A 20,179-nucleotide genomic window follows, 5' to 3' on the forward strand; every position below is an offset into this window, starting at 1 on the left:
GGAAAATCGGTAACCTGACGGAACGATAAGCACATCCGAGCCCGATGTCGGAAAAAACAATCTGAAGATGGAGTTAATGCCCATGCGCACTATGCTCCAAGGGAGGAGTCATCTACCAAACAAAGACTCTTCCAAGACAACAACAACGTGTAATCATTCAGGCCCACCACTAGATGGTAGTCTATGCACTAGTGTGTGATCTGCAGCCCATATGCCTCGAATATATATATCCTTTCACGACTAAGAAACCTCACTGTTAAAAGCACACTGTATTAAATGTAATCTACTGCATAGATATTAATACCAATAACAACTGCATTAACCACTAACATTGGGTTCCCGAATGGCGTCTTGCCCACCATTAGATTCTTAAACACCTTGTCAGGGTTAGAGTAAGCACTATATAAATGCAATGCAATTACACAACAATACAAAGTGGCAAAGACCGTTTCATGTTCAAATAGATTTATTGCTAGTAAAATATAACTTTTGGGATTTTCATGTAAACCAGTAAGCCTGTCAAGCTAAATATTTTTGTTAATCTACATATCCAACATTTTCCACTACAGAAATATAGTTATTGCTCACATTTTCCCTAAGTAATTTGGAAATGTAAAACCAGCACTGCTTTGCATCCTATTCTTTGCTACATTTGTAAAACAAAAAAACAGCACACCTAAAATTCATGTTTAGCCGTTTTGTGTTATATTAATTCATAGCTTTTAAATTGGCACAGAGTTTTTGGTGGAGGGTCACCTGAGACTTAAGACTTTTTCTGAAACATCTCTAATATCACTCAACCTTCCATCCATCATCAATAGCATATATATACCATATGATCAGAGAATAGCTTGGTGTCCTTTGTTGGTTTAAGGTAAAATTGTGGCATTTAAAAAAAAAACACACAAAAAAACTGTGGTAATCCAGCAAGATCACTGGGTTATATTTTGCATCAGGCTCAAAAACAATTAATATCCAATAGTGAAAACACTATGTGGCTTTTAAATTGGCATTTTACACCTACTCCGTATTAACTTAAAATGAGCAGTTTTCTTTTTAATTAGGAAGTTGGGTAAGGGTGCAAAAGTAATACAATTTGGCATGGAATTCAGAGCCGATGCACCAAACAGTCTTGGTATTTTGGCATAAATTAATGAAGAGTGGCTTTGACCATCTACTTTTTTTATAATCTGATGGCTTTGCAGTCGACTGCCTGATTCGTTATGCATGTTAATAGCTCTTGAAACAATTATTTTGCCACGTAACACAGTTAGTATTATACACCACTATGTTTCAAACAGAACAGAGATTTACCCTCCAATCTGCGTGGATCTGGGGTGTAAGCTTATACCCCAGATCCACGCAGGCGAACGGATAGATTGTAGAATGCACATTTCTTTTTTTTGTCCTCATTTGTGCGATCTTGTTGTGTAGAATGCACATTTCGATCTGACCTCGGAGAGGCGGACAGACTTTTTACAGGAAGATCTAATACAAGAGGATCTCCTGGAAGCCATGAACTTTTGGTCGAAGGTTTAAACAAAGTCAATTGAGAGCGGCTGGGAGTGTTTTTATCCGGTAGCAAGGAGAAGTTCAAAGATGGTGTAACAAATGTGGAGGTGCAATTACATTAGTGGGCGCCCTTTACAAAAGTCACAGTGTTGGATTAACGATTATTCACATGATTTTTAATGAGTCCATACAAGAGTGTAAATGGAGACTTTTTTGATTGTCACAAAGAGTAAATGATGGAGGAGTAAATTCCCGTAATTGAGTACTGAAGTAGGTGGCCGTTTATTCCTTTTTTTTTTTTTTAAACGACCGAAACGCGTCAATGCAAATTATTTCTAAGGAATCCAACAGGGAGGAACCTCAAGGATAAGTGCAGGGCTTATACCAGGTTTCCCCTCTAGTCGAACATTGTAGGATCCATTTAGACAACAGAATCCACATCTGTGTCTGCAGGGTTTCCTCTTATTAATCTATTTTTATGTTTGCTTGTTTGTTTCATGATATAAACTGTACACTTCTGCACTGAATATAATTGCATTAATATTATTGTATGCCTAATATGTTTTTTTAACTATTGTCCTATAAGGGTCTGAATTGGTGCTACATTTATTGTATTGAGAATTGTTTCTTGCTCATTTTAAATATTGACAATTGTAATTTTAATAAAACTATACATTTGTAAGCGCTATATCTGAATCCGAGGGGTTTATTTTTAGTGGGAGTCCCTTTCAGAATTATCAATGCTCCTATGTTATGATGAAAAATTGAATGTGAGATGTTTATCTGACGGGCGTATGAGTATGTTTGGGTAATGCTCTAGGGGAGTCTTTATGTTTTTTCACCATAATTTAAAATAGACATGCAGAGTGGCCAGCAGCTTTTGCTCCATTGGCTGCACAATAGTGCACATGAAGCTGGGCTTTCACTTGGCATTAGAAACCCACATGTTCCTGTAAATGGCAAAAGTAACAAAGTAACCCAATATGAAGGTCTTTTATTTGCAAAGAGGTTGGCAGTTTATTGTAACCTTCACGCATACTTCCAAAGGAAGCCCAAATAGCAGGATGATGATAAACAGACCACAATGGTACAAGAGAAAAATCCATTAATAGCCTGTATAAAGACCTATACTCTAAGATTTAACATAGCTTCTCTACAGTGCACATTTAACAAACACACAGACAGTAACCCTGTTTTTACCAAACCTCGACGTCTATGAAAGGTTCTTCTGTTAAAAAACAAACAATAACATTTACTAAGAATTTTAAGAAATATTTGCAGTAGACGACTCTGTTGTACTGGATTCCCATTTCCAGACATGTAAAACGTGGTCATAGAATGAGCAGGTTGCAAGTATGTTCTGCTCTTTTTGACTTGTCATGCATCCAGCCGGGTCACACTGGGAGGCATCCTCCATGCTGGCAATCTTATTTGCTCCAAAGTCAGCCTCTGGGACATAGACACCATCCTCATCCTCGACAATCAAGTCAAAGCTGCCGGTGGGGGATTCGTAGGAAATCTTCAGGTTCTGAACTTGCACCTCTAGTTTCCGATCACTACCTGCTATGGCATGACTCTCTGAGATACAGTAGTCAAGTGATGCAGTCTCTGGGTTAGAGGCAGGGAAATCTGCCAGAGAGATTTTAGACCAATCTGCTCCATATGCCAAGGAGTTGTGTAGGACATAAGATGACAAAATGGGACATTCATCGGCCACTTTAGCTGCAAGAAAGAATAAACGAAGAAGGGAAACGTTATCAAATGTTCTGTTGGAGTGGCCCAAGATTCAGACATACATCTGCTGCTCAACTGAAGTCCAGCTATATTTTACAATTTAATTGGTACAAAACTGTTCTCAATCCAGTATCATGCTAAGAAGAAAAAACTGACTATGTCAGACAGACAATCTTTATCCAATCAGTAAATCATAATCATAAAAAGCACAGCAATAACAACAGAGCTTAAATATTTAAAAGGCATATAAAAGATAAAGATACGCAATCATTTGGCAACGTAGGTAAGTCCAAAGACAAATTAAACAAGCATTGGAAATGCAATAGGTCTCGCAGCATTAGAGTTAGTGCTTTTAGAATTGTTTATGGGTTTTTTGTTGTAAATCTTTAGCATTTTTATTTCTTGTAGCCAATGCTAAAGAATTACAAATCAAAAAAGCCATAAACAATTGTAAAAGCTTTAACTAAAAATCCTCTGAGACCTATTGCACTGTGTGAGGGTGAGGTGTTGAGGGTGAGTGAGGGTGAGGGTGAGTGAGGGTGAGGGTGAGTGAGGGGTTGAGGGTGAGTGAGGGGTTGAGGGTGAGTGAGGGGTTGAGGGTGAGTGAGAGTGAGAGTGAGTGAGGGTGAGGGTGAGTGAGGGTGAGGTGTTGAGGGTGGGTGAGGGGTTGAGGGTGAGTGATGATGAGTGAGGGTGAGTGAGGGGTTGAGGGTGAGTGAGGGTGAGTGAGAGTGAGAGTGAGTGAGGGTGAGGGTGAGTGAGGGTGAGGTGTTGAGGGTGGGTGAGGGGTTGAGGGTGAGTGAGGGTGAGTGAGGGTGAGTGAGGGTGAGTGAGGGTGAGTGAGGGTGAGTGAGGGTGAGTGAGGGTGAGTGATGATGAGTGAGGGTGAGTGAGGGGTTGAGGGTGAGTGAGGGTGAGTGAGGGTGAGTGAGGGTGAGTGAGGGTGAGGTGTTGAGGGTGGGTGAGGGGTTGAGGGTGAGTGAGGGGTTGAGGGTGAGTGAGGGTGAGTGAGGGTGAGGTGTTGAGGGTGAGGTGTTGAGGGTGAGGTGTTGAGGGTGAGGTGTTGAGGGTGAGGTGTTGAGGGTGAGGTGTTGAGGGTGAGGTGTTGAGGGTGAGGTGTTGAGGGTGAGGTGTTGAGGGTGAGGTGTTGAGGGTGAGGTGTTGAGGGTGAGGTGTTGAGGGTGAGGTGTTGAGGGTGAGGTGTTGAGGGTGAGGTGTTGAGGGTGAGGTGTTGAGGGTGAGGTGTTGAGGGTGAGGTGTTGAGGGTGAGGTGTTGAGGGTGAGGTGTTGAGGGTGAGGTGTTGAGGGTGAGGTGTTGAGGGTGAGGTGTTGAGGGTGAGGTGTTGAGGGTGAGGTGTTGAGGGTGAGGTGTTGAGGGTGAGGTGTTGAGGGTGAGGTGTTGAGGGTGAGGTGTTGAGGGTGAGGTGTTGAGGGTGAGGTGTTGAGGGTGAGGTGTTGAGGGTGAGGTGTTGAGGGTGAGGTGTTGAGGGTGAGGTGTTGAGGGTGAGGTGTTGAGGGTGAGGTGTTGAGGGTGAGGTGTTGAGGGTGAGGTGTTGAGGGTGAGGTGTTGAGGGTGAGGTGTTGAGGGTGAGGTGTTGAGGGTGAGGTGTTGAGGGTGAGGTGTTGAGGGTGAGGTGTTGAGGGTGAGGTGTTGAGGGTGAGGTGTTGAGGGTGAGGTGTTGAGGGTGAGGTGTTGAGGGTGAGGTGTTGAGGGTGAGGTGTTGAGGGTGAGGTGTTGAGGGTGAGGTGTTGAGGGTGAGGTGTTGAGGTGAGGTGTTGAGGGTGAGGTGTTGAGGGTGAGGTGTTGAGGGTGAGGTGTTGAGGGTGAGGTGTTGAGGGTGAGGTGTTGAGGGTGAGGTGTTGAGGGTGAGGTGTTGAGGGTGAGGTGTTGAGGGTGAGGTGTTGAGGGTGAGGTGTTGAGGGTGAGGTGTTGAGGGTGAGGTGTTGAGGGTGAGGTGTTGAGGGTGAGGTGTTGAGGGTGAGGTGTTGAGGGTGAGGTGTTGAGGGTGAGGTGTTGAGGGTGAGGTGTTGAGGGTGAGGTGTTGAGGGTGAGGTGTTGAGGGTGAGGTGTTGAGGGTGAGGTGTTGAGGGTGAGGTGTTGAGGGTGAGGTGTTGAGGGTGAGGTGTTGAGGGTGAGGTGTTGAGGGTGAGGTGTTGAGGGTGAGGTGTTGAGGGTGAGGTGTTGAGGGTGAGGTGTTGAGGGTGAGGTGTTGAGGGTGAGGTGTTGAGGGTGAGGTGTTGAGGGTGAGGTGTTGAGGGTGAGGTGTTGAGGGTGAGGTGTTGAGGGTGAGGTGTTGAGGGTGAGGTGTTGAGGGTGAGGTGTTGAGGGTGAGGTGTTGAGGGTGAGGTGTTGAGGGTGAGGTGTTGAGGGTGAGGTGTTGAGGGTGAGGTGTTGAGGGTGAGGTGTTGAGGGTGAGGTGTTGAGGGTGAGGTGTTGAGGGTGAGGTGTTGAGGGTGAGGTGTTGAGGGTGAGGTGTTGAGGGTGAGGTGTTGAGGGTGAGGTGTTGAGGGTGAGGTGTTGAGGGTGAGGTGTTGAGGGTGAGGTGTTGAGGGTGAGGTGTTGAGGGTGAGGTGTTGAGGGTGAGGTGTTGAGGGTGAGGTGTTGAGGGTGAGGTGTTGAGGGTGAGGTGTTGAGGGTGAGGTGTTGAGGGTGAGGTGTTGAGGGTGAGGTGTTGAGGGTGAGGTGTTGAGGGTGAGGTGTTGAGGGTGAGGTGTTGAGGGTGAGGTGTTGAGGGTGAGGTGTTGAGGGTGAGGTGTTGAGGGTGAGGTGTTGAGGGTGAGGTGTTGAGGGTGAGGTGTTGAGGGTGAGGTGTTGAGGGTGAGGTGTTGAGGGTGAGGTGTTGAGGGTGAGGTGTTGAGGGTGAGGTGTTGAGGGTGAGGTGTTGAGGGTGAGGTGTTGAGGGTGAGGTGTTGAGGGTGAGGTGTTGAGGGTGAGGTGTTGAGGGTGAGGTGTTGAGGGTGAGGTGTTGAGGGTGAGGTGTTGAGGGTGAGGTGTTGAGGGTGAGGTGTTGAGGGTGAGGTGTTGAGGGTGAGGTGTTGAGGGTGAGGTGTTGAGGGTGAGGTGTTGAGGGTGAGGTGTTGAGGGTGAGGTGTTGAGGGTGAGGTGTTGAGGGTGAGGTGTTGAGGGTGAGGTGTTGAGGGTGAGGTGTTGAGGGTGAGGTGTTGAGGGTGAGGTGTTGAGGGTGAGGTGTTGAGGGTGAGGTGTTGAGGGTGAGGTGTTGAGGGTGAGGTGTTGAGGGTGAGGTGTTGAGGGTGAGGTGTTGAGGGTGAGGTGTTGAGGGTGAGGTGTTGAGGGTGAGGTGTTGAGGGTGAGGTGTTGAGGGTGAGGTGTTGAGGGTGAGGTGTTGAGGGTGAGGTGTTGAGGGTGAGGTGTTGAGGGTGAGGTGTTGAGGGTGAGGTGTTGAGGGTGAGGTGTTGAGGGTGAGGTGTTGAGGGTGAGGTGTTGAGGGTGAGGTGTTGAGGGTGAGGTGTTGAGGGTGAGGTGTTGAGGGTGAGGTGTTGAGGGTGAGGTGTTGAGGGTGAGGTGTTGAGGGTGAGGTGTTGAGGGTGAGGGGTTGAGGGTGAGTGAGTGTGAGTGAGTGAGGGTGAGGTGTTGAGGGTGAGTGAGTGAGGTTGAGGGGTTGAGAGTGAGTGAGGGTGAGGTGTTGAGGGTGAGGAGTTGAGGGTGAGGGGGTGAGGGGTTGAGGGTGAGGGGTTGAGGGTGAGGGCGAGTGAGGGTGAGGGGGTGAGGGGTTGAGGGGGTGAGGGTGAGTGAGGGTGAGGCTGAGGTGTAGAGTGTGAGTGAGAGTAAGAGTGAGGGTGATTGAGGGTTTCAGTGTTAGTGAGGGTGAGGGGTTGAGGGTGAGTGAGGGTGAGGGTGAGTGAGGGTGAGGGGTTGAGGGTGAGTGAGGGTGAGGGGTTGAGGGTGAGTGAGGGTGAGTGAGGGTGAGGGGTTGAGGGTGAGTGAGGGTGAGGGGTTGAGGGTGAGTGAGGGTGAGTGAGGGTGAGGGGTTGAGGGTGAGTGAGGGTGAGTGAGGGTGAGGGTGATTGAGGGTGAGTGAGGGTGAGGGTGGGTGAGGGTGAGTGAGGGTGAGGGTGAGTGAGTGGTGAGTGAGTGAGGGTGAGGGAGTGAGGGTGAGTGAGGGTGAGTGAGGGTGAGTGAGGGAGGGTGAGGGGTTGAGGGGGAGGGGTCGAGGGGAGGGGTCGAGGGGGAGTGAGGGTGAGGGGTTGAGGGTGAGTGAGGGTGAGGGGTAGAGGGTGAGTGAGGGTGAGGGGTTGAGGGTGAGTGAGGGTGAGGGTGGGTGAGGGTGGGTGAGGGTGAGTGAGGGTGAGGGGTTGAGGGTGAGTGAGGGTGAGTGAGGGTGAGGGGTTGAGGGTGAGTGAGGGTGAGGGTGAGTGAGGGTGAGGGGTTGAGGGTGAGTGAGGGTGAGGGGTTGAGGGTGGGTGAGGGTGAGTGAGGGTGAGGGGTTGAGGGTGAGTGAGGGTGAGTGAGGGTGAGGGGTTGAGGGTGAGTGAGGGTGAGGGTGAGTGAGGGTGAGGGTGAGTGAGGGTGAGTGAGGGTGAGGGGGTGAGGGTGAGTGAGGGTGAGTGAGGGAGGGTGAGGGGTTGAGGGGAGGGGTCGAGGGTGAGTGAGGGTGAGGGGTGAGGGGTTGAGGGTGAGGGGTTGAGGGTGAGTGAGGGTGAGGGGTTGAGGGTGAGTGAGGGTGAGGGGTTGAGGGTGAGTGAGGGTGAGGGGTTGAGGGTGAGTGAGGGGTTGAGGGTGAGTGAGGGTGAGGTGTTGAGGGTGAGTGAGGGTGAGGGTGAGTGAGGGTGAGGGGTTGAGGGTGAGTGAGGGTGAGGGTGAGTGAGGGTGAGGGGTTGAGGATGAGGGGTTGAGGATGAGGGGTTGAGGATGAGGGGTTGAGGATGAGGGGTGAGGGTGAGGGGTTGAGGGTGAGGGGTTGAGGGTGAGTGAGGGGTTGAGGGTCGCTGCATCCCATCTTCCGTATTGGGGAACAAAGGAACGATCCGAGCAAGCTCCCTGTCGGGTCATTCTTAAACGCCCCTTTGAAAGCACGTCAGCGGCAGTGTTGAGCGCCAGAAGGATTCGCTTCAGGGAAGAAGAGCTGGCCGCTTTGTTTCGGCGACTGCAATCCAGGAATGTGAAGTCAGGCGAACTTGAAAAATAAAAGTCTGGAAAAATGAAATCTTTCTGCCCTAATTTCCCCCCAAAAGAGCCTCCATTCGCCTTGGTCAGGTTTTACGTTGCACATCTGATAGAAATGCTGGATCGCCGTTTACAGGGGCACGTCCTGCCTCTCCGCAGAAAGTACGTTTCTATTTCCAGGAAGAAATGCGTTACTTACCTGTAACAGCAGTTATCCAGTATTGGTGTCTTTCATAGATTCACATGCCTGAATCATTCCCCGTCGTCGAGACGGGAGCCTCCGGTAAATAAAAAAGTAATGTCCTATAGACATACATAGAGAAAATAGGCCCAAGGGTCTCCCCTTAGTGGCCTTTCCTTGTCCTTATGTAAAAAGGACCAAACTCTTACAGTCAGCCAATCAGCTCCGACCTCCCTCTAGGACCTCCCTGGGAGGAGCCCCAGTCCCTCAGATTTTCGTACGCACCCAACTAGGTTGGCGTAATATTGTTAGAGAGGGATGTGAGACCTTCCAGGGGAGGCGGGAGGGTTGCATGTGAATCTATGAAAGACACCAATACTGGATAACTGCTGTTACAGGTAAGTAACGCATTTCTTATCCAGTATTTGGGTGCCTTTCATAGATTCACATGCCTGAATCAGAATAGCTAGCAATCAGATATGCACCTGCGTGATGGAAACGCTCTGTAGTCACAGTAGACAATGCATGTGTCGTCATACAACATGTGGACAGCATAACAGTAACATCACAATAGCAAGGAACGTGCATACCTGGATGGCGGGATGTAGGAAGGCTCACATCACTGAAAGAGATGGCGAAGCACTGCCTGGCCCACTGCCGCATCCTTCTGAAGTTCGATATCCAGGCAGTAATGTCTGGAGAAAGTGTGCGGTGACTTCCAAGTCGCCGCTCTGCAAATGTCCAAGATTGGCACCCCAGCGAACAATGCTGCGGACGTGGACATTGCCCTGGTGGAGTGAGCAGTAACATGTTCAGTTAAAGGCCGTCCGGCCTTGTCGTGGCAGAATGCAATCGCTGAGGATATCCACCTGGAGATGCTTTGCTTCGTGAGAGGCAGGCCCACTCTTGGTCTGCTGTATGCCACAAACAGCTGTGAAGATTTCCTGAGAGCCTTAGTTTTGTCCAGGTAGAATTTTAGGCACCTCTGAAGGTCCAGAGAATGCAGCGCTCTTTCCGCTGCTGTGGACGGATTTGCAAAGAAGGACCTCAGAACAATTGGCTCGTTGAGATGAAAGTCCGAAGGGACTTTAGGTATGAATTTAGGGTTTGGTCTCAGCACTACCCTGTCTTGTCTGAATTGCAGATATGGTTCTTGAATGGACAAAGCTTGCAGCTCGCTAACTCTCCTGGCTGATGTTAGAGCGAGCAAGAGTGCTGTTTTCCAGGAGATGTGTTTGATGGATGCTCGATGAATGGGTTCAAACGGACTTTTCATGAGTTGGTTGAGTACCAGATTCAGTTGCCATGTCGGAGGGACTTTCCGAGGCCTCGGAAAGGATCTGTAGAGTCCCTTCAGGAATTGTTTGACTAGTCTACTGGACCACAGAGAAGGTCCTGTGAAAGTCCTAGTGAATCTAGAGATAGCTGCGAGGTGAACCTTTATGGATGCATGTGCCAGGCCTGACTGTGCTAAATGCAGCAGGTACGGTAGTATTTGTTCAGGGGTGACTGAGAGTGGTCTTAGATCCCGATCCACACACCACATGCAGAACCGTTTCCACTTGAGAGAGTAGGCTTTGTTTGTACTATCCGCTCTCGCTTTCGACAAGATATCCCTGCAGTCCTGCGGGATATTTAGTCCACTGAACTCCCTGTGCTCAGGAGCCAGGCCGACAACTTGAGTGATTGGAGGTTCGGGTGTTGCACCTGACCGTTGGACATTGTTAAGAGGTTCGGGTGCTGCCTCAAACGGATCGGTGACCTGATGGAAAGTCGAAGTAGATCCGAGAACCAGTGTTGTCTCGGCCAGAACGGGGCAATCAGGATTAGGGTACATGGTTCCGCCTTCATCTTCCTGAGGAGCCTCGGGATCATTGGAAACGGAGGAAAGGCGTACGCAAACGCGCTGGACCATCCGATGGAGAATGCATTCCCCAGAGACCCTTGTTGGGGATGCCAGCTTGCGTAGTGCGGACATTTGGCGTTGTCTTTGGTGGCAAACAGGTCGATGTTCGGGACTCCCCATTGAGAGAAGACGTGCTCCAGGGCGTTGTCGCTCAGCTCCCACTCGTGGGAGAGGGATCTTTGCCTGCTCAGGGCATCCGCGATAGTATTGTCTTTTCCGGGGACATAGTCCGCCTTGAGTTGGATCCCGTGTAACACTAGCCAGTTCCAGATTTTCTGCGATTCGCGTGATAGAGAGAGCGAACGCGTTCCCCCCTGTTTGTTGAGGTAGTGCATCGTCGTGGCGTTGTCCGTTTTGACGAGCACTGGGGAGTTCTGGATGCGTGGCAGGAATGCCTGTAGAGCAAGATAGACCGCCCTCAGCTCCAAGAGATTTATGTGGAGCAGTTTTTCCTGAGGGTCCCACTTGCCGCTGATTCGAAGATCTTGTAGAACGGCGCCCCATCCTTCCAAGGAGGCGTCCGTGGTGACCACCAGAGGTGTCGCCGGAAGGAGAAACGGTAATCCTACATTCAGATTTTTTCGATTCCTCCACCAAGCTAGGCTTGTGGACATTTTTGGTGTGATTTGCACAATGTCCTCGAAAGAGCCAGTGCTTTGGGTCCATTGGGTTGCGAGAGCTTCCTGCAATGGGCGCATCCTGAGACGGCAGTGAGGGATAAGGAGGATGCACGAAGACATCATTCCCATGAGGGATGTGTAAGTGCGCACTTTGATGTATGGTTTTGTCGCCACAGCCGTGGCCAGAGATAGTATCTTGTCCGCCCTCTCTTTCGAGGGAAAGGCCTTCACGCACTTCGTGTCCAGGACAGCCCCTAGGAAGGTGATCCTTGTCGTAGGGGTGGTGCAGGATTTTATGAGATTGATGGTTAATCCTAGCCTCTGAAAAAGATTGGTGCAGGCGCAGGAGGACGCTGCCGCGTCCTCGGCTGAGGGTGCTTTCACCAGCCAGTCGTCTAGGTAAGGGAAGACTTGGTGACCCAATTGACGCAGATATGCCGCCACCGGAGCTAGGCACTTCGTGAAGATCCGCGGCGCGGACTTGAGGCCAAATGGTAGGACTCTGAACTGATAATGTCGGCCCGCCACCTCGAACCGCAGGAACTTTCTGTGACGCTTGAGGATGGGGACGTGGTAGTAGGCATCCTGGAGATCTAAGGATGTCATGAAATCTCCTTGTTCGAGAGTGCCCAGGATTTCTTGAATCGTCACCATTCTGAACGATTGGCTCCGTAGGAAGGCATTGAGTGCCCGAAGGTCTAGAATGGGCCTCCACTTGTCCTCTTTCTGTTTTACAAGAAAGAAGTGTGAATAAAACCCCTTCCCCTTCTGGGATGCTGGAACTCGTTCGATTGCTCTTTTTTGTAGCATTATAGCGAGTTCTAGGGTAAGGAGCCGTAGATGTTTGTGCGTCCGCCTTTTGGGAGGTGTGTTGGGAGGTCGGGACGTGAACTCGAGAGAGTGTCCGAATCTTATAATTTGGAGAACCCATCGGTCCGTGGTGATGTGTTGCCAATTGTCGAGGAAATGGGTCAGCTTTCCTCCAATTTGAAAGGATGTAGAGGGTGGTGGGACTGGCTGGAGTAATCGGTCACTGGCGTCCGCCAGTGCCCCTTTTGGAATTCCTGCCCCTGAAGGTAGATCGTCCGTATGAAGATTGACGGGCTTGTTGTTGTTTATGTTGGTACTGATTTTTGTTGGCAGAGGAATACGAGGACCGGTTCTGGTAGGAACCGCGATAAGAGGACTGACCTCTGGATCGGTTCCCTCGAAAGGACTGGTTCCGGGACTGTAACGTGCCTAGCGCCCTTGCAGTGTCGGTGTCCTTCTTGATAGTTTGCAGTGCCTCGTCGATCTTGTCCCCAAAGAGATGCTGGCCGTCGAAGGGCATGTCCAGCACCTTCAATTGCACTTCCTGGCGGAACGACGTCGCCTTCAGCCATCCTTGACGGCGTAGCACAGCCGCTCCGGCTAGTTGACGGAAGCCAGTCATGGCTGCATCTATCGCGCAGTCAATTATTTCCGCCGCCGAAGATTGACCTTCCGACAGGAGAGCCTTGACTTCCCCCTTTACGGCATCAGGCAGTTCCTTCAGGTATGGGGCTATGTCCTCCCAGAGTTGGCGATTGTAGCGCCCCAACAAGGCAATGGAGTTTGCGATCTTGATGTTCATGGCCGACGTGGACGTGAATCTCTTCCCTATCGTGTCCAGCTTCCTGCCTTCCTTGTCCGGAGGAGCGGACAGTGGGGAGGAAGGGTTGCGGGAGTGTTTCTGGGCCGCCTGCGTGACCACCGAGTCAGGTTTTGGGTGCCCGTTGAGGCAAGCCGCCGCCTTAAGTGGGGCTTTATATTTTTTGTCCAGGCGCGGAACAACCGCAGGCACGGAAGCGGGTGTCAGCATCAATTTCTTGCCCTGTTCCCACAAGAACTCTATGATTGGAATAGATTTGGTTGCCTTTTGTGTCTGCTCTTTGAAGTCATGCAGGAAGCAGTCCGTTTCCGTTGATTCCACTACCATATGGAATCTCTTCGCTGCCCGTTCCACAAGTTTGTGGAAGCCTGCTATGTCCACAGGTGGCGAATCCGCCTGTCGCGGTTCAGGTGAAGCCGGGGATGGCGCTACATACTCGTCATCTCCATATTCGTTATCTCCATCCTGGTCCGAGTGGACCGAGTGGACTTCCTGGACTTCTCCTTCCTCCAATTCTTCCTCCTCGTCGTCGTCGTCCGAGGAGTCCATCACCTGAGGCTGGGTCTCACGGTGGGGTTGGGGTTGAGTTTGAGACCGTTTTGGGGCAGACGCTGGTGTATGGTCTACCGGTGTCTGATGACCACTGTCCGCATCCGGGAATCTTTGCTTGTAGTCTTGCACAAGGAACCGCAGGTCATTGACCAGAGTTGCCGGCAGGCATATCATGGGGGTGACCTCCGTGCGGACACTAGTGTGGATGGAGTGTTCCTGAAAAGTTAGGTCCTCCTGCTCCTCATCTGTGCTTTGGCACTTGACGTTGAGGTCCGAGATGGAGGTAGCTGGACCCAAGTGGTCATCCTCTTCGGACTCCTCACTTTGGAAGATGTCGTGAGGTGGTTGCATCTCCACTTTGCTCGGAGACGTGGTTTCCGGGGTAATTTGCGTTTTTCTAGACTTGCTAGACGCAGCATGCGTTCCTGTCGACGTCGAGTGCGTCGTCGACGGCGGTGGCATGAGGGTCGGCATCTCTACTAGGTCGGATTTTTTCCATGGTTCCGATGCCATCTCCGACGACGAGTCTTCTTTCGTCGTCGACGACGACCCCTTCGTCGACGGTAACTTCGTCGACGACGACGGTTCCTTCGTCGACGGTTCCTTCGTCGACGGTTCCTTCGTCGACGGTTCCTTCGTCGACGGTTCCTTCGTCGACGACGACTGTTCCTTCGTCGACGGTCCCTTCGTCGACGGTGTCTTCGTCGACGGTGTCGGCGTCGACGGTGTCTTCGTCGACGGTGTCTTCGTCGACGGTGTCGTCGTCGACTGCGTGGACGACTGTACCTTGGTCGTCGACGACTTCGATGACGATGTTGTCGTCGTCGGTACCTTCGTCGACGGCGAGCCCGCCGTCGACGGTGTCTTTGTCTGTGAGTTCTTCGACGACGGTGGGCTCGTCAGTGACGATGCCGTCGTCGATGGTGTGGTTCTCGTCGTCGACAGGGTCTTCGTCGTCGACGACGATTGCAGTAATATAATAGAGGAAACAGGTCTACCTGATGATGTTGAGGAAGTAGTCGTCGTCGACGCTGAAGGCGATGACGCTGATGTCGTCGACACAGTGGTTGTGACAGAGGTTGTTTTGTGGGTCTGTCTGGTAGACGATGGAGCAGGTCTTTTGAAGGTGTGATCAGCCTGAACAGACACTGAAGATGACGTAGATCTCGCCTCTGAAGACTTTTTTGTCTTCTTAGGAGGAGTGTCTGAGGGGCCCGGGGAAGATACCCTAGGCCTCTTTTTAGAGACTTCTGAGCTTTTGGAAACACTGCTCTCAGAAGATTCAAGATTGTCTCTAACCTTCAGCCTGTCCAGCCAGATGAGAAGGCGTCCTTCCCTGTCTCTCACAGTCTTTTTAGGGAAAGACCTACAGATCCTGCAGTTGTCCGAGACATGATCTGGGTAAAGGCAGTACAAGCATAACTCATGCTTATCATCCACATGGATCCTCTTCTTCCCACAGGAAGAGCAGGCCCTGAACAGGGCTTTCTTCTGTGATTCCGACATGGAAGAAGTTTGTGGAAAGTAGCCACTTACTGCAAACAGTGTAGTGAAGAATCCTTGAAGGGTTGAGAGCGAGGAATCACTTTTGAAGAAAGTTTAGATGAGTATAAGTAATCTTGAGCAGAGCTCAAGCTGGAGACTCCCTAGCACAACGTGCGGTAGAAAATCTGAGGGACTGGGGCTCCTCCCAGGGAGGTCCTAGAGGGAGGTCGGAGCTGATTGGCTGACTGTAAGAGTTTGGTCCTTTTTACATAAGGACAAGGAAAGGCCACTAAGGGGAGACCCTTGGGCCTATTTTCTCTATGTATGTCTATAGGACATTACTTTTTTATTTACCGGAGGCTCCCGTCTCGACGACGGGGAATGATTCAGGCATGTGAATCTATGAAAGACACCCAAATACTGGATAAATAAGTGAGCGGCGCCAGACAGTGATGTCATCCAAGAAGTGCAACAGAGAAGCCACCACCACTGGATGCAGGACGCGTGCCTCGTAAAAGAAGCAACCTAACCCAAATCTGAGAGATCTAATACCGCATTAAACAAGCATTAGAAATGCAATAGGTCTCGGATTTTTTTGAGTTAGAGGTAATGGCATTGTAAATGGCAATGTTTTATCCATGTGTTCACCCTGCACACTCATACACTGCAGTCACTGTCACTCCGCAGTCAATATCACTCTGCAGTCACTCTGCACTGACAGTCACTCTGGCACTCACAGTCACTCTGGCACTCACAGTCACTCTGGCACTCACAGTCACTCTGGCACTCACAGTCACTCTCGCACTCACAGTCACTCGCACTCACTATCACTCTGCACTCACAGTCACTCTCGCATTCTCTGCACTCACTGTCACTCTCGCACTCACTGTCACTCTCGCACTCACGCTGCACTCACTCTGCACAGTCACTCTCGCATGCACTCTGCACTCACTCTGCACTCAGTCACTCTCGCACTCACTCTGCACTCACTGTCACTCTCGCACTCACTTTGCACTCACTGTCACTCTCGCACTCACTCTGCACTCACTGTCACTCTCGCATTCACTCTGCACTCACTGTAGAACAGTAATGGGGGGGTCATGGTTCCAACCAAATTAAGAAGAAAGATGTGACGGGGAATGGGGGAAAGGAGGCTAATAATTACATCATCGTTCTATTTTACAACACATCTATTTAAAAATTACAGCTATTTACTATACCGACAGAATGAGACATTCATTTGCTCACAATGTACAGCGCAGGTAAAGTAGCAGAGAGAAGCCAACTTTCTGCAGTTTTTTTTTTCTTCTTTCACGCAGAGATGGAGTGATTTCCCTCGAATCACAGGATTTTGAGCATCTCTGCTGAGACTCGAACCCGTTTCCCCAGCTTCGAGGTCAACGGGTCTGGCCGTTAGGCCACATCCTCCCAATTCACACCCCCAGTCACAGATCTAGGGTTAATCGGATATCCATCATTTGTGTTTTTTGCTCACCACGCTACTCCTAGTTTGGACCTAGCCATATTCAAATCAGTCTTGACCCTGCTCCCTATGGGAACAGCCCATGCCGAACTGCCAGGCCAGGTCCTCCCTGGACCGAAAACAAGCTGAAAACTTGAAAGCTATGGTGTTGTAACCAGGGAGCTCCAGACAATACACTATTGGATTACTTCCTGTATGCGGATTGAATTATTCACTAAACAAACAATAACCTGCCCCTCCTATTAATTAGTTGAGACGCCCGGACACTTAAAATAACACCAGCCCGCCGACCTTGCCTCGTACGTCCTCAGCTGGAGCCAGCGCTGCAGCCTCAGGCTTCCGAACACGGCACCCGCCACAAGTGCGCAACAGCTCCCTCAGGCGGCGTCAACGACACAAGAACGCCCGCGCGCACTGCGGAGGGATCCGGTGGAGAGCCGCTCACTACGAGTTGTGGGAGACATAAATAGTTCCGACCCGTGTGGACAACTTTCTTCTAATACAGGCTATTTTGTTGTACGTGTTGCAAAAAAACAGAAAAATATTACTTCATCTTAAACATAATCTCCGCTACTAACAAGAGCTTAGAGCCGTATTCGTTAAAACAAAAGGTTACGCGTAAGATTACACCGAGGGGTCGCATCTTCCTCAAATGAGGGTCTGAGATTTTTTAGGCGGATCAGTCTGTAAGTTTTGACAGATGTCGCCTTGACAAAAATAATAATTATAAGGGATTACAAGCACGAGCACGGAATCGAAACCGGCCGACGCGGGAATAGAAACCAGTGGTGCGCGCGCACCAGAGGAGCGGGGGCAAGGGAGCGCGATGACAAGCCGAGACGAGGTAGGAGATTTGTGTGTGTAAGGGGGGGTTCTGTGTGTGTATGCGCGGCGGGGGGGGCCTGTATGTGTGTATGCGCGGCGGGGGGGCTGTATGTGTGTGTGTGTGTGTGTGTGTGTGTGTGTGTGTGCGTGTGAGTCTGCTTCCAAGGAGCCATGGGAGACAGGAGGCGCGCGACCTGGTCCCAGTTCCAAGGTTGCGCGTGCACCGCAATTGTCTGTCTCCCTTGACTCCTTGAAACCGAGAATGATTACAATAGAGTCTCGGAACGACAGATTGCTTCGCAATCTGTTCGCAGTTCCGAGACCTAAAAACAATGGCAAGTAAAAAAAACAAGCCATAATTGCTGCAAAATACATGTCGGGCGCAACACTATGCTAAGCACAGATTTTTAGCTTAGGTGTGTTTAAGCAACGCACTTAATTACTTTGGCCATGGCCCTCTGTGAGACCACCACCCCTGTGTTTTCATCTCACTTAAAGCCCTGCTGGGGAAACACTTTGAACCTAGCCTGCCTCAGCTTTTAGCGTGTGCTCTGTGGCTGTTTTTCATAAACAATTTCATGTGTCACATCTTTATTGGCGTGTTAATTAAAAAGCATTGCAATTATAGAATAAAAGCAAAAGGGCACTGGCAGTTCAACAGAGCTTTCAGACATATGTATAACCATAGAAGGACATTAAAACGTTTGAGATGAAAAGTGACCATCATCTGCAAGGCTATTTTAGTGCAACTGAGAATGAAAGTGGAATTCGGCACCAGTTTTCAAAGCACCAAACCTTATGGAGATTGCATGCGCCGTGCGACATTCCCAAGAATAAGCATCAGCAGTCCGAAGTAGTAAAACATAAGAGTTCGCTGCACACAGATTCCTACCTTGAGTCGCAACAGCTCCGGCTCAACTAACAATGTAGAGGGGACACTTTGCCAATCAGCGCAGCTCTTCTCATCGGGCCGACCCACAGCGGGAGGCAGACTTGTGCAAACTAGGCACCGTCGAGCCCCTATTTCTCTTGTGAATCACACGTACATGCAAAGCACGCAAAAACTTCTTTGAAGGAACATGGTAGCGACCTATCGACTTTGTCAGTGACTAATTCAAGTTGTTCCGCTGTCTGGCACTTCAGAGCCATTTGGATAGGGCAAGTAGCATAGCGACGGACTTTAACAAAACGGAGGGAAGAGAGGGGAGGGGGGAGGAGAAATGCGACACGGCGGGAAGGGGAGGGGGCGGAGCGGGTCAAACAAACAAACAAGCCGGAGGGAAGAGAGGGGAGGGGGGAGGAGAAATGCGACACGGCGGGAAGGGGAGGGGGCGGAGCGGGTAAACAAAGACGGACGTGCACGCGCTTTTAAGCTCAATGCGCATGCGCATTGAGCTTAAAAGTCACGGGCACTGCAAGGAATCGCCACGATTCCTTGCAGTGTGGATAAAGAGTAGATAAGTCGCAATACTCTCGCCTTGCTCGATGCGCATGCGCATCGACAGGCGAGACCTAAAAACGACAGAGCCAAGTTAAAAAAGAATGTCTTACAAATTATTCTAAGAAACGGCTCACAGCTTTACATACAGGAGTGGAGAGCCAAAAGACCTTAAGAAGAACAACGCTGGTTAACATTTTACAAAGCCCTTGCCATTAAGCAAAAGATAACAAAAGGGTTTACTTAAATCCTTGTAAAATGTGCAAAAAAGACAAAATGCAGGATTGTTTGAGGGGAAGATTGATTAGACAAATTAGAATCGCTGCAGGGTCATATTGGCCCACAGGAAAGCTTAAACAGCTTCAAACAGAACCAGAGAGAAATCTGATGAGCAGAGATCATTCCTATGGATTAATAACATGATTCAAATGGGGCTCCGGGCCTGGTGTTTGAATAATTGCATATTCTTCTATAGAGATCTTCTTTAACTCCACCTCCTCTCTAGATAATGTAGCATGGGTTATACATTTGTCTGGCCTTCTGAGCAAGATGGCTACTTTTTTAATGTACTGTAGCCAAGGTACCAAAAGACCATAGTCGCATGCTAGGCAGTTTTCAATCATCGAGTGGTTCAATGGAGCCTGGTGATGACTCCTTACAGACAACCCTAATAGAAAGGGTGCTTATTTAAGAGGGGTTGGCCTAACGGCTAAGGCGCTCGACCTCGGGCCTGGGGATCTGGGTTCGAGTCTCGGTAACGACGCCAAAAAAACCTGTGATTCTGGGCAAATCACTTAATCTCCCCGTGCCTAAAATGAAAAGTGTGTCCTCATGTAACGTAACTGGTGCTATGTAAAGCGCTCTGATAACTGATTCGGTTCGGTTCTAGTTTGCGCTATATAAAACTCTGCAAAAAAAAAAAAAAAAAACTCTGTCCTCCACTAAACCCATCCCTAATTTCTCATGTAGGAATAAATGTGGGATGTTGGGTGGAAACACCAAGAGCCACCTTCAAAAACGAATTTCTTCTACCTCCAGATTCTGGGTGGGCTGTTCGCTCCAAATGGCCGCCCTGTAAATCAGAACTGAAATACATTTGCTATTATATTTTTCTAAAAGAGGGAGGATCAGTTTGTTTCCGATCTTCCAGGCAAAACTAAATAAATTATGTACAGCCTGATTAAACTGAATGCACCTGGTGGAAAGGCACTGTGCCTATCTTTTGGAGAAGTCAAAGTTAATACTCAAATATGGGAAATGCGCCACCTTACCCACATTCTTGCCTTTGATAGAAATAGCTCTGACTTTACTTTTGGTTCTAAAGTAAGTTTTACTGAAGTTAGTTTCCATATCTAAATTATCCAGGAACACCTCAAGAGAGTCGATCAACACTTTAATGCAGTTGGGTGTTCTAGTCCTTAACATAGCTTTGTTGGCATACATCAAATCAGGGACAGGTCTAGATTTCACCATCGGCATGTCCTTACAATATGCAAACAAAAAGCATTGAGCTTGTTAATATACAATAGAAATAGTACTAGGCCAAAAACACAACCCTGACAAAGCCCCCTCTCTAGATTACGATTACGCACTTGTCCACGACTACCCGTAGGCATCTAGGCGCTTTTACGAATACCGCAGAGGAACCCTTCCTGGCCTTTTCCTGTGAGGAGCCCACTCCTGGGCAC

The 20,179-nt window shown here is 49.6% G+C and overlaps 1 protein-coding gene across 1 annotated transcript in view; it reads right to left on the minus strand.

Moving 5' to 3' along the window:
• Positions 1–448: 448 nt before the first annotated feature.
• Positions 449–20,179, minus strand: part of DPH7 (diphthamide biosynthesis 7) — a 118,147-nt gene continuing 98,416 nt past the window's right edge. Inside the window, exons 10-11 of the mRNA XM_078642114.1 lie at positions 1,442–3,234; positions 449–1,396 (exon numbers count right to left, since the gene is read on the minus strand). Coding sequence (XP_078498240.1) covers positions 2,777–3,234 — 458 coding nt within the window. The 3' untranslated portion in view covers positions 449–1,396; positions 1,442–2,776. The remainder of the gene's footprint in view (positions 1,397–1,441; positions 3,235–20,179) is intronic.

The sequence above is a fragment of the Lissotriton helveticus genome, chromosome 5_1 (genome assembly GCF_964261635.1).
Source record: "Lissotriton helveticus chromosome 5_1, aLisHel1.1, whole genome shotgun sequence".
In the NCBI taxonomy this organism is placed as follows: Eukaryota; Metazoa; Chordata; class Amphibia; order Caudata; family Salamandridae; genus Lissotriton; species Lissotriton helveticus.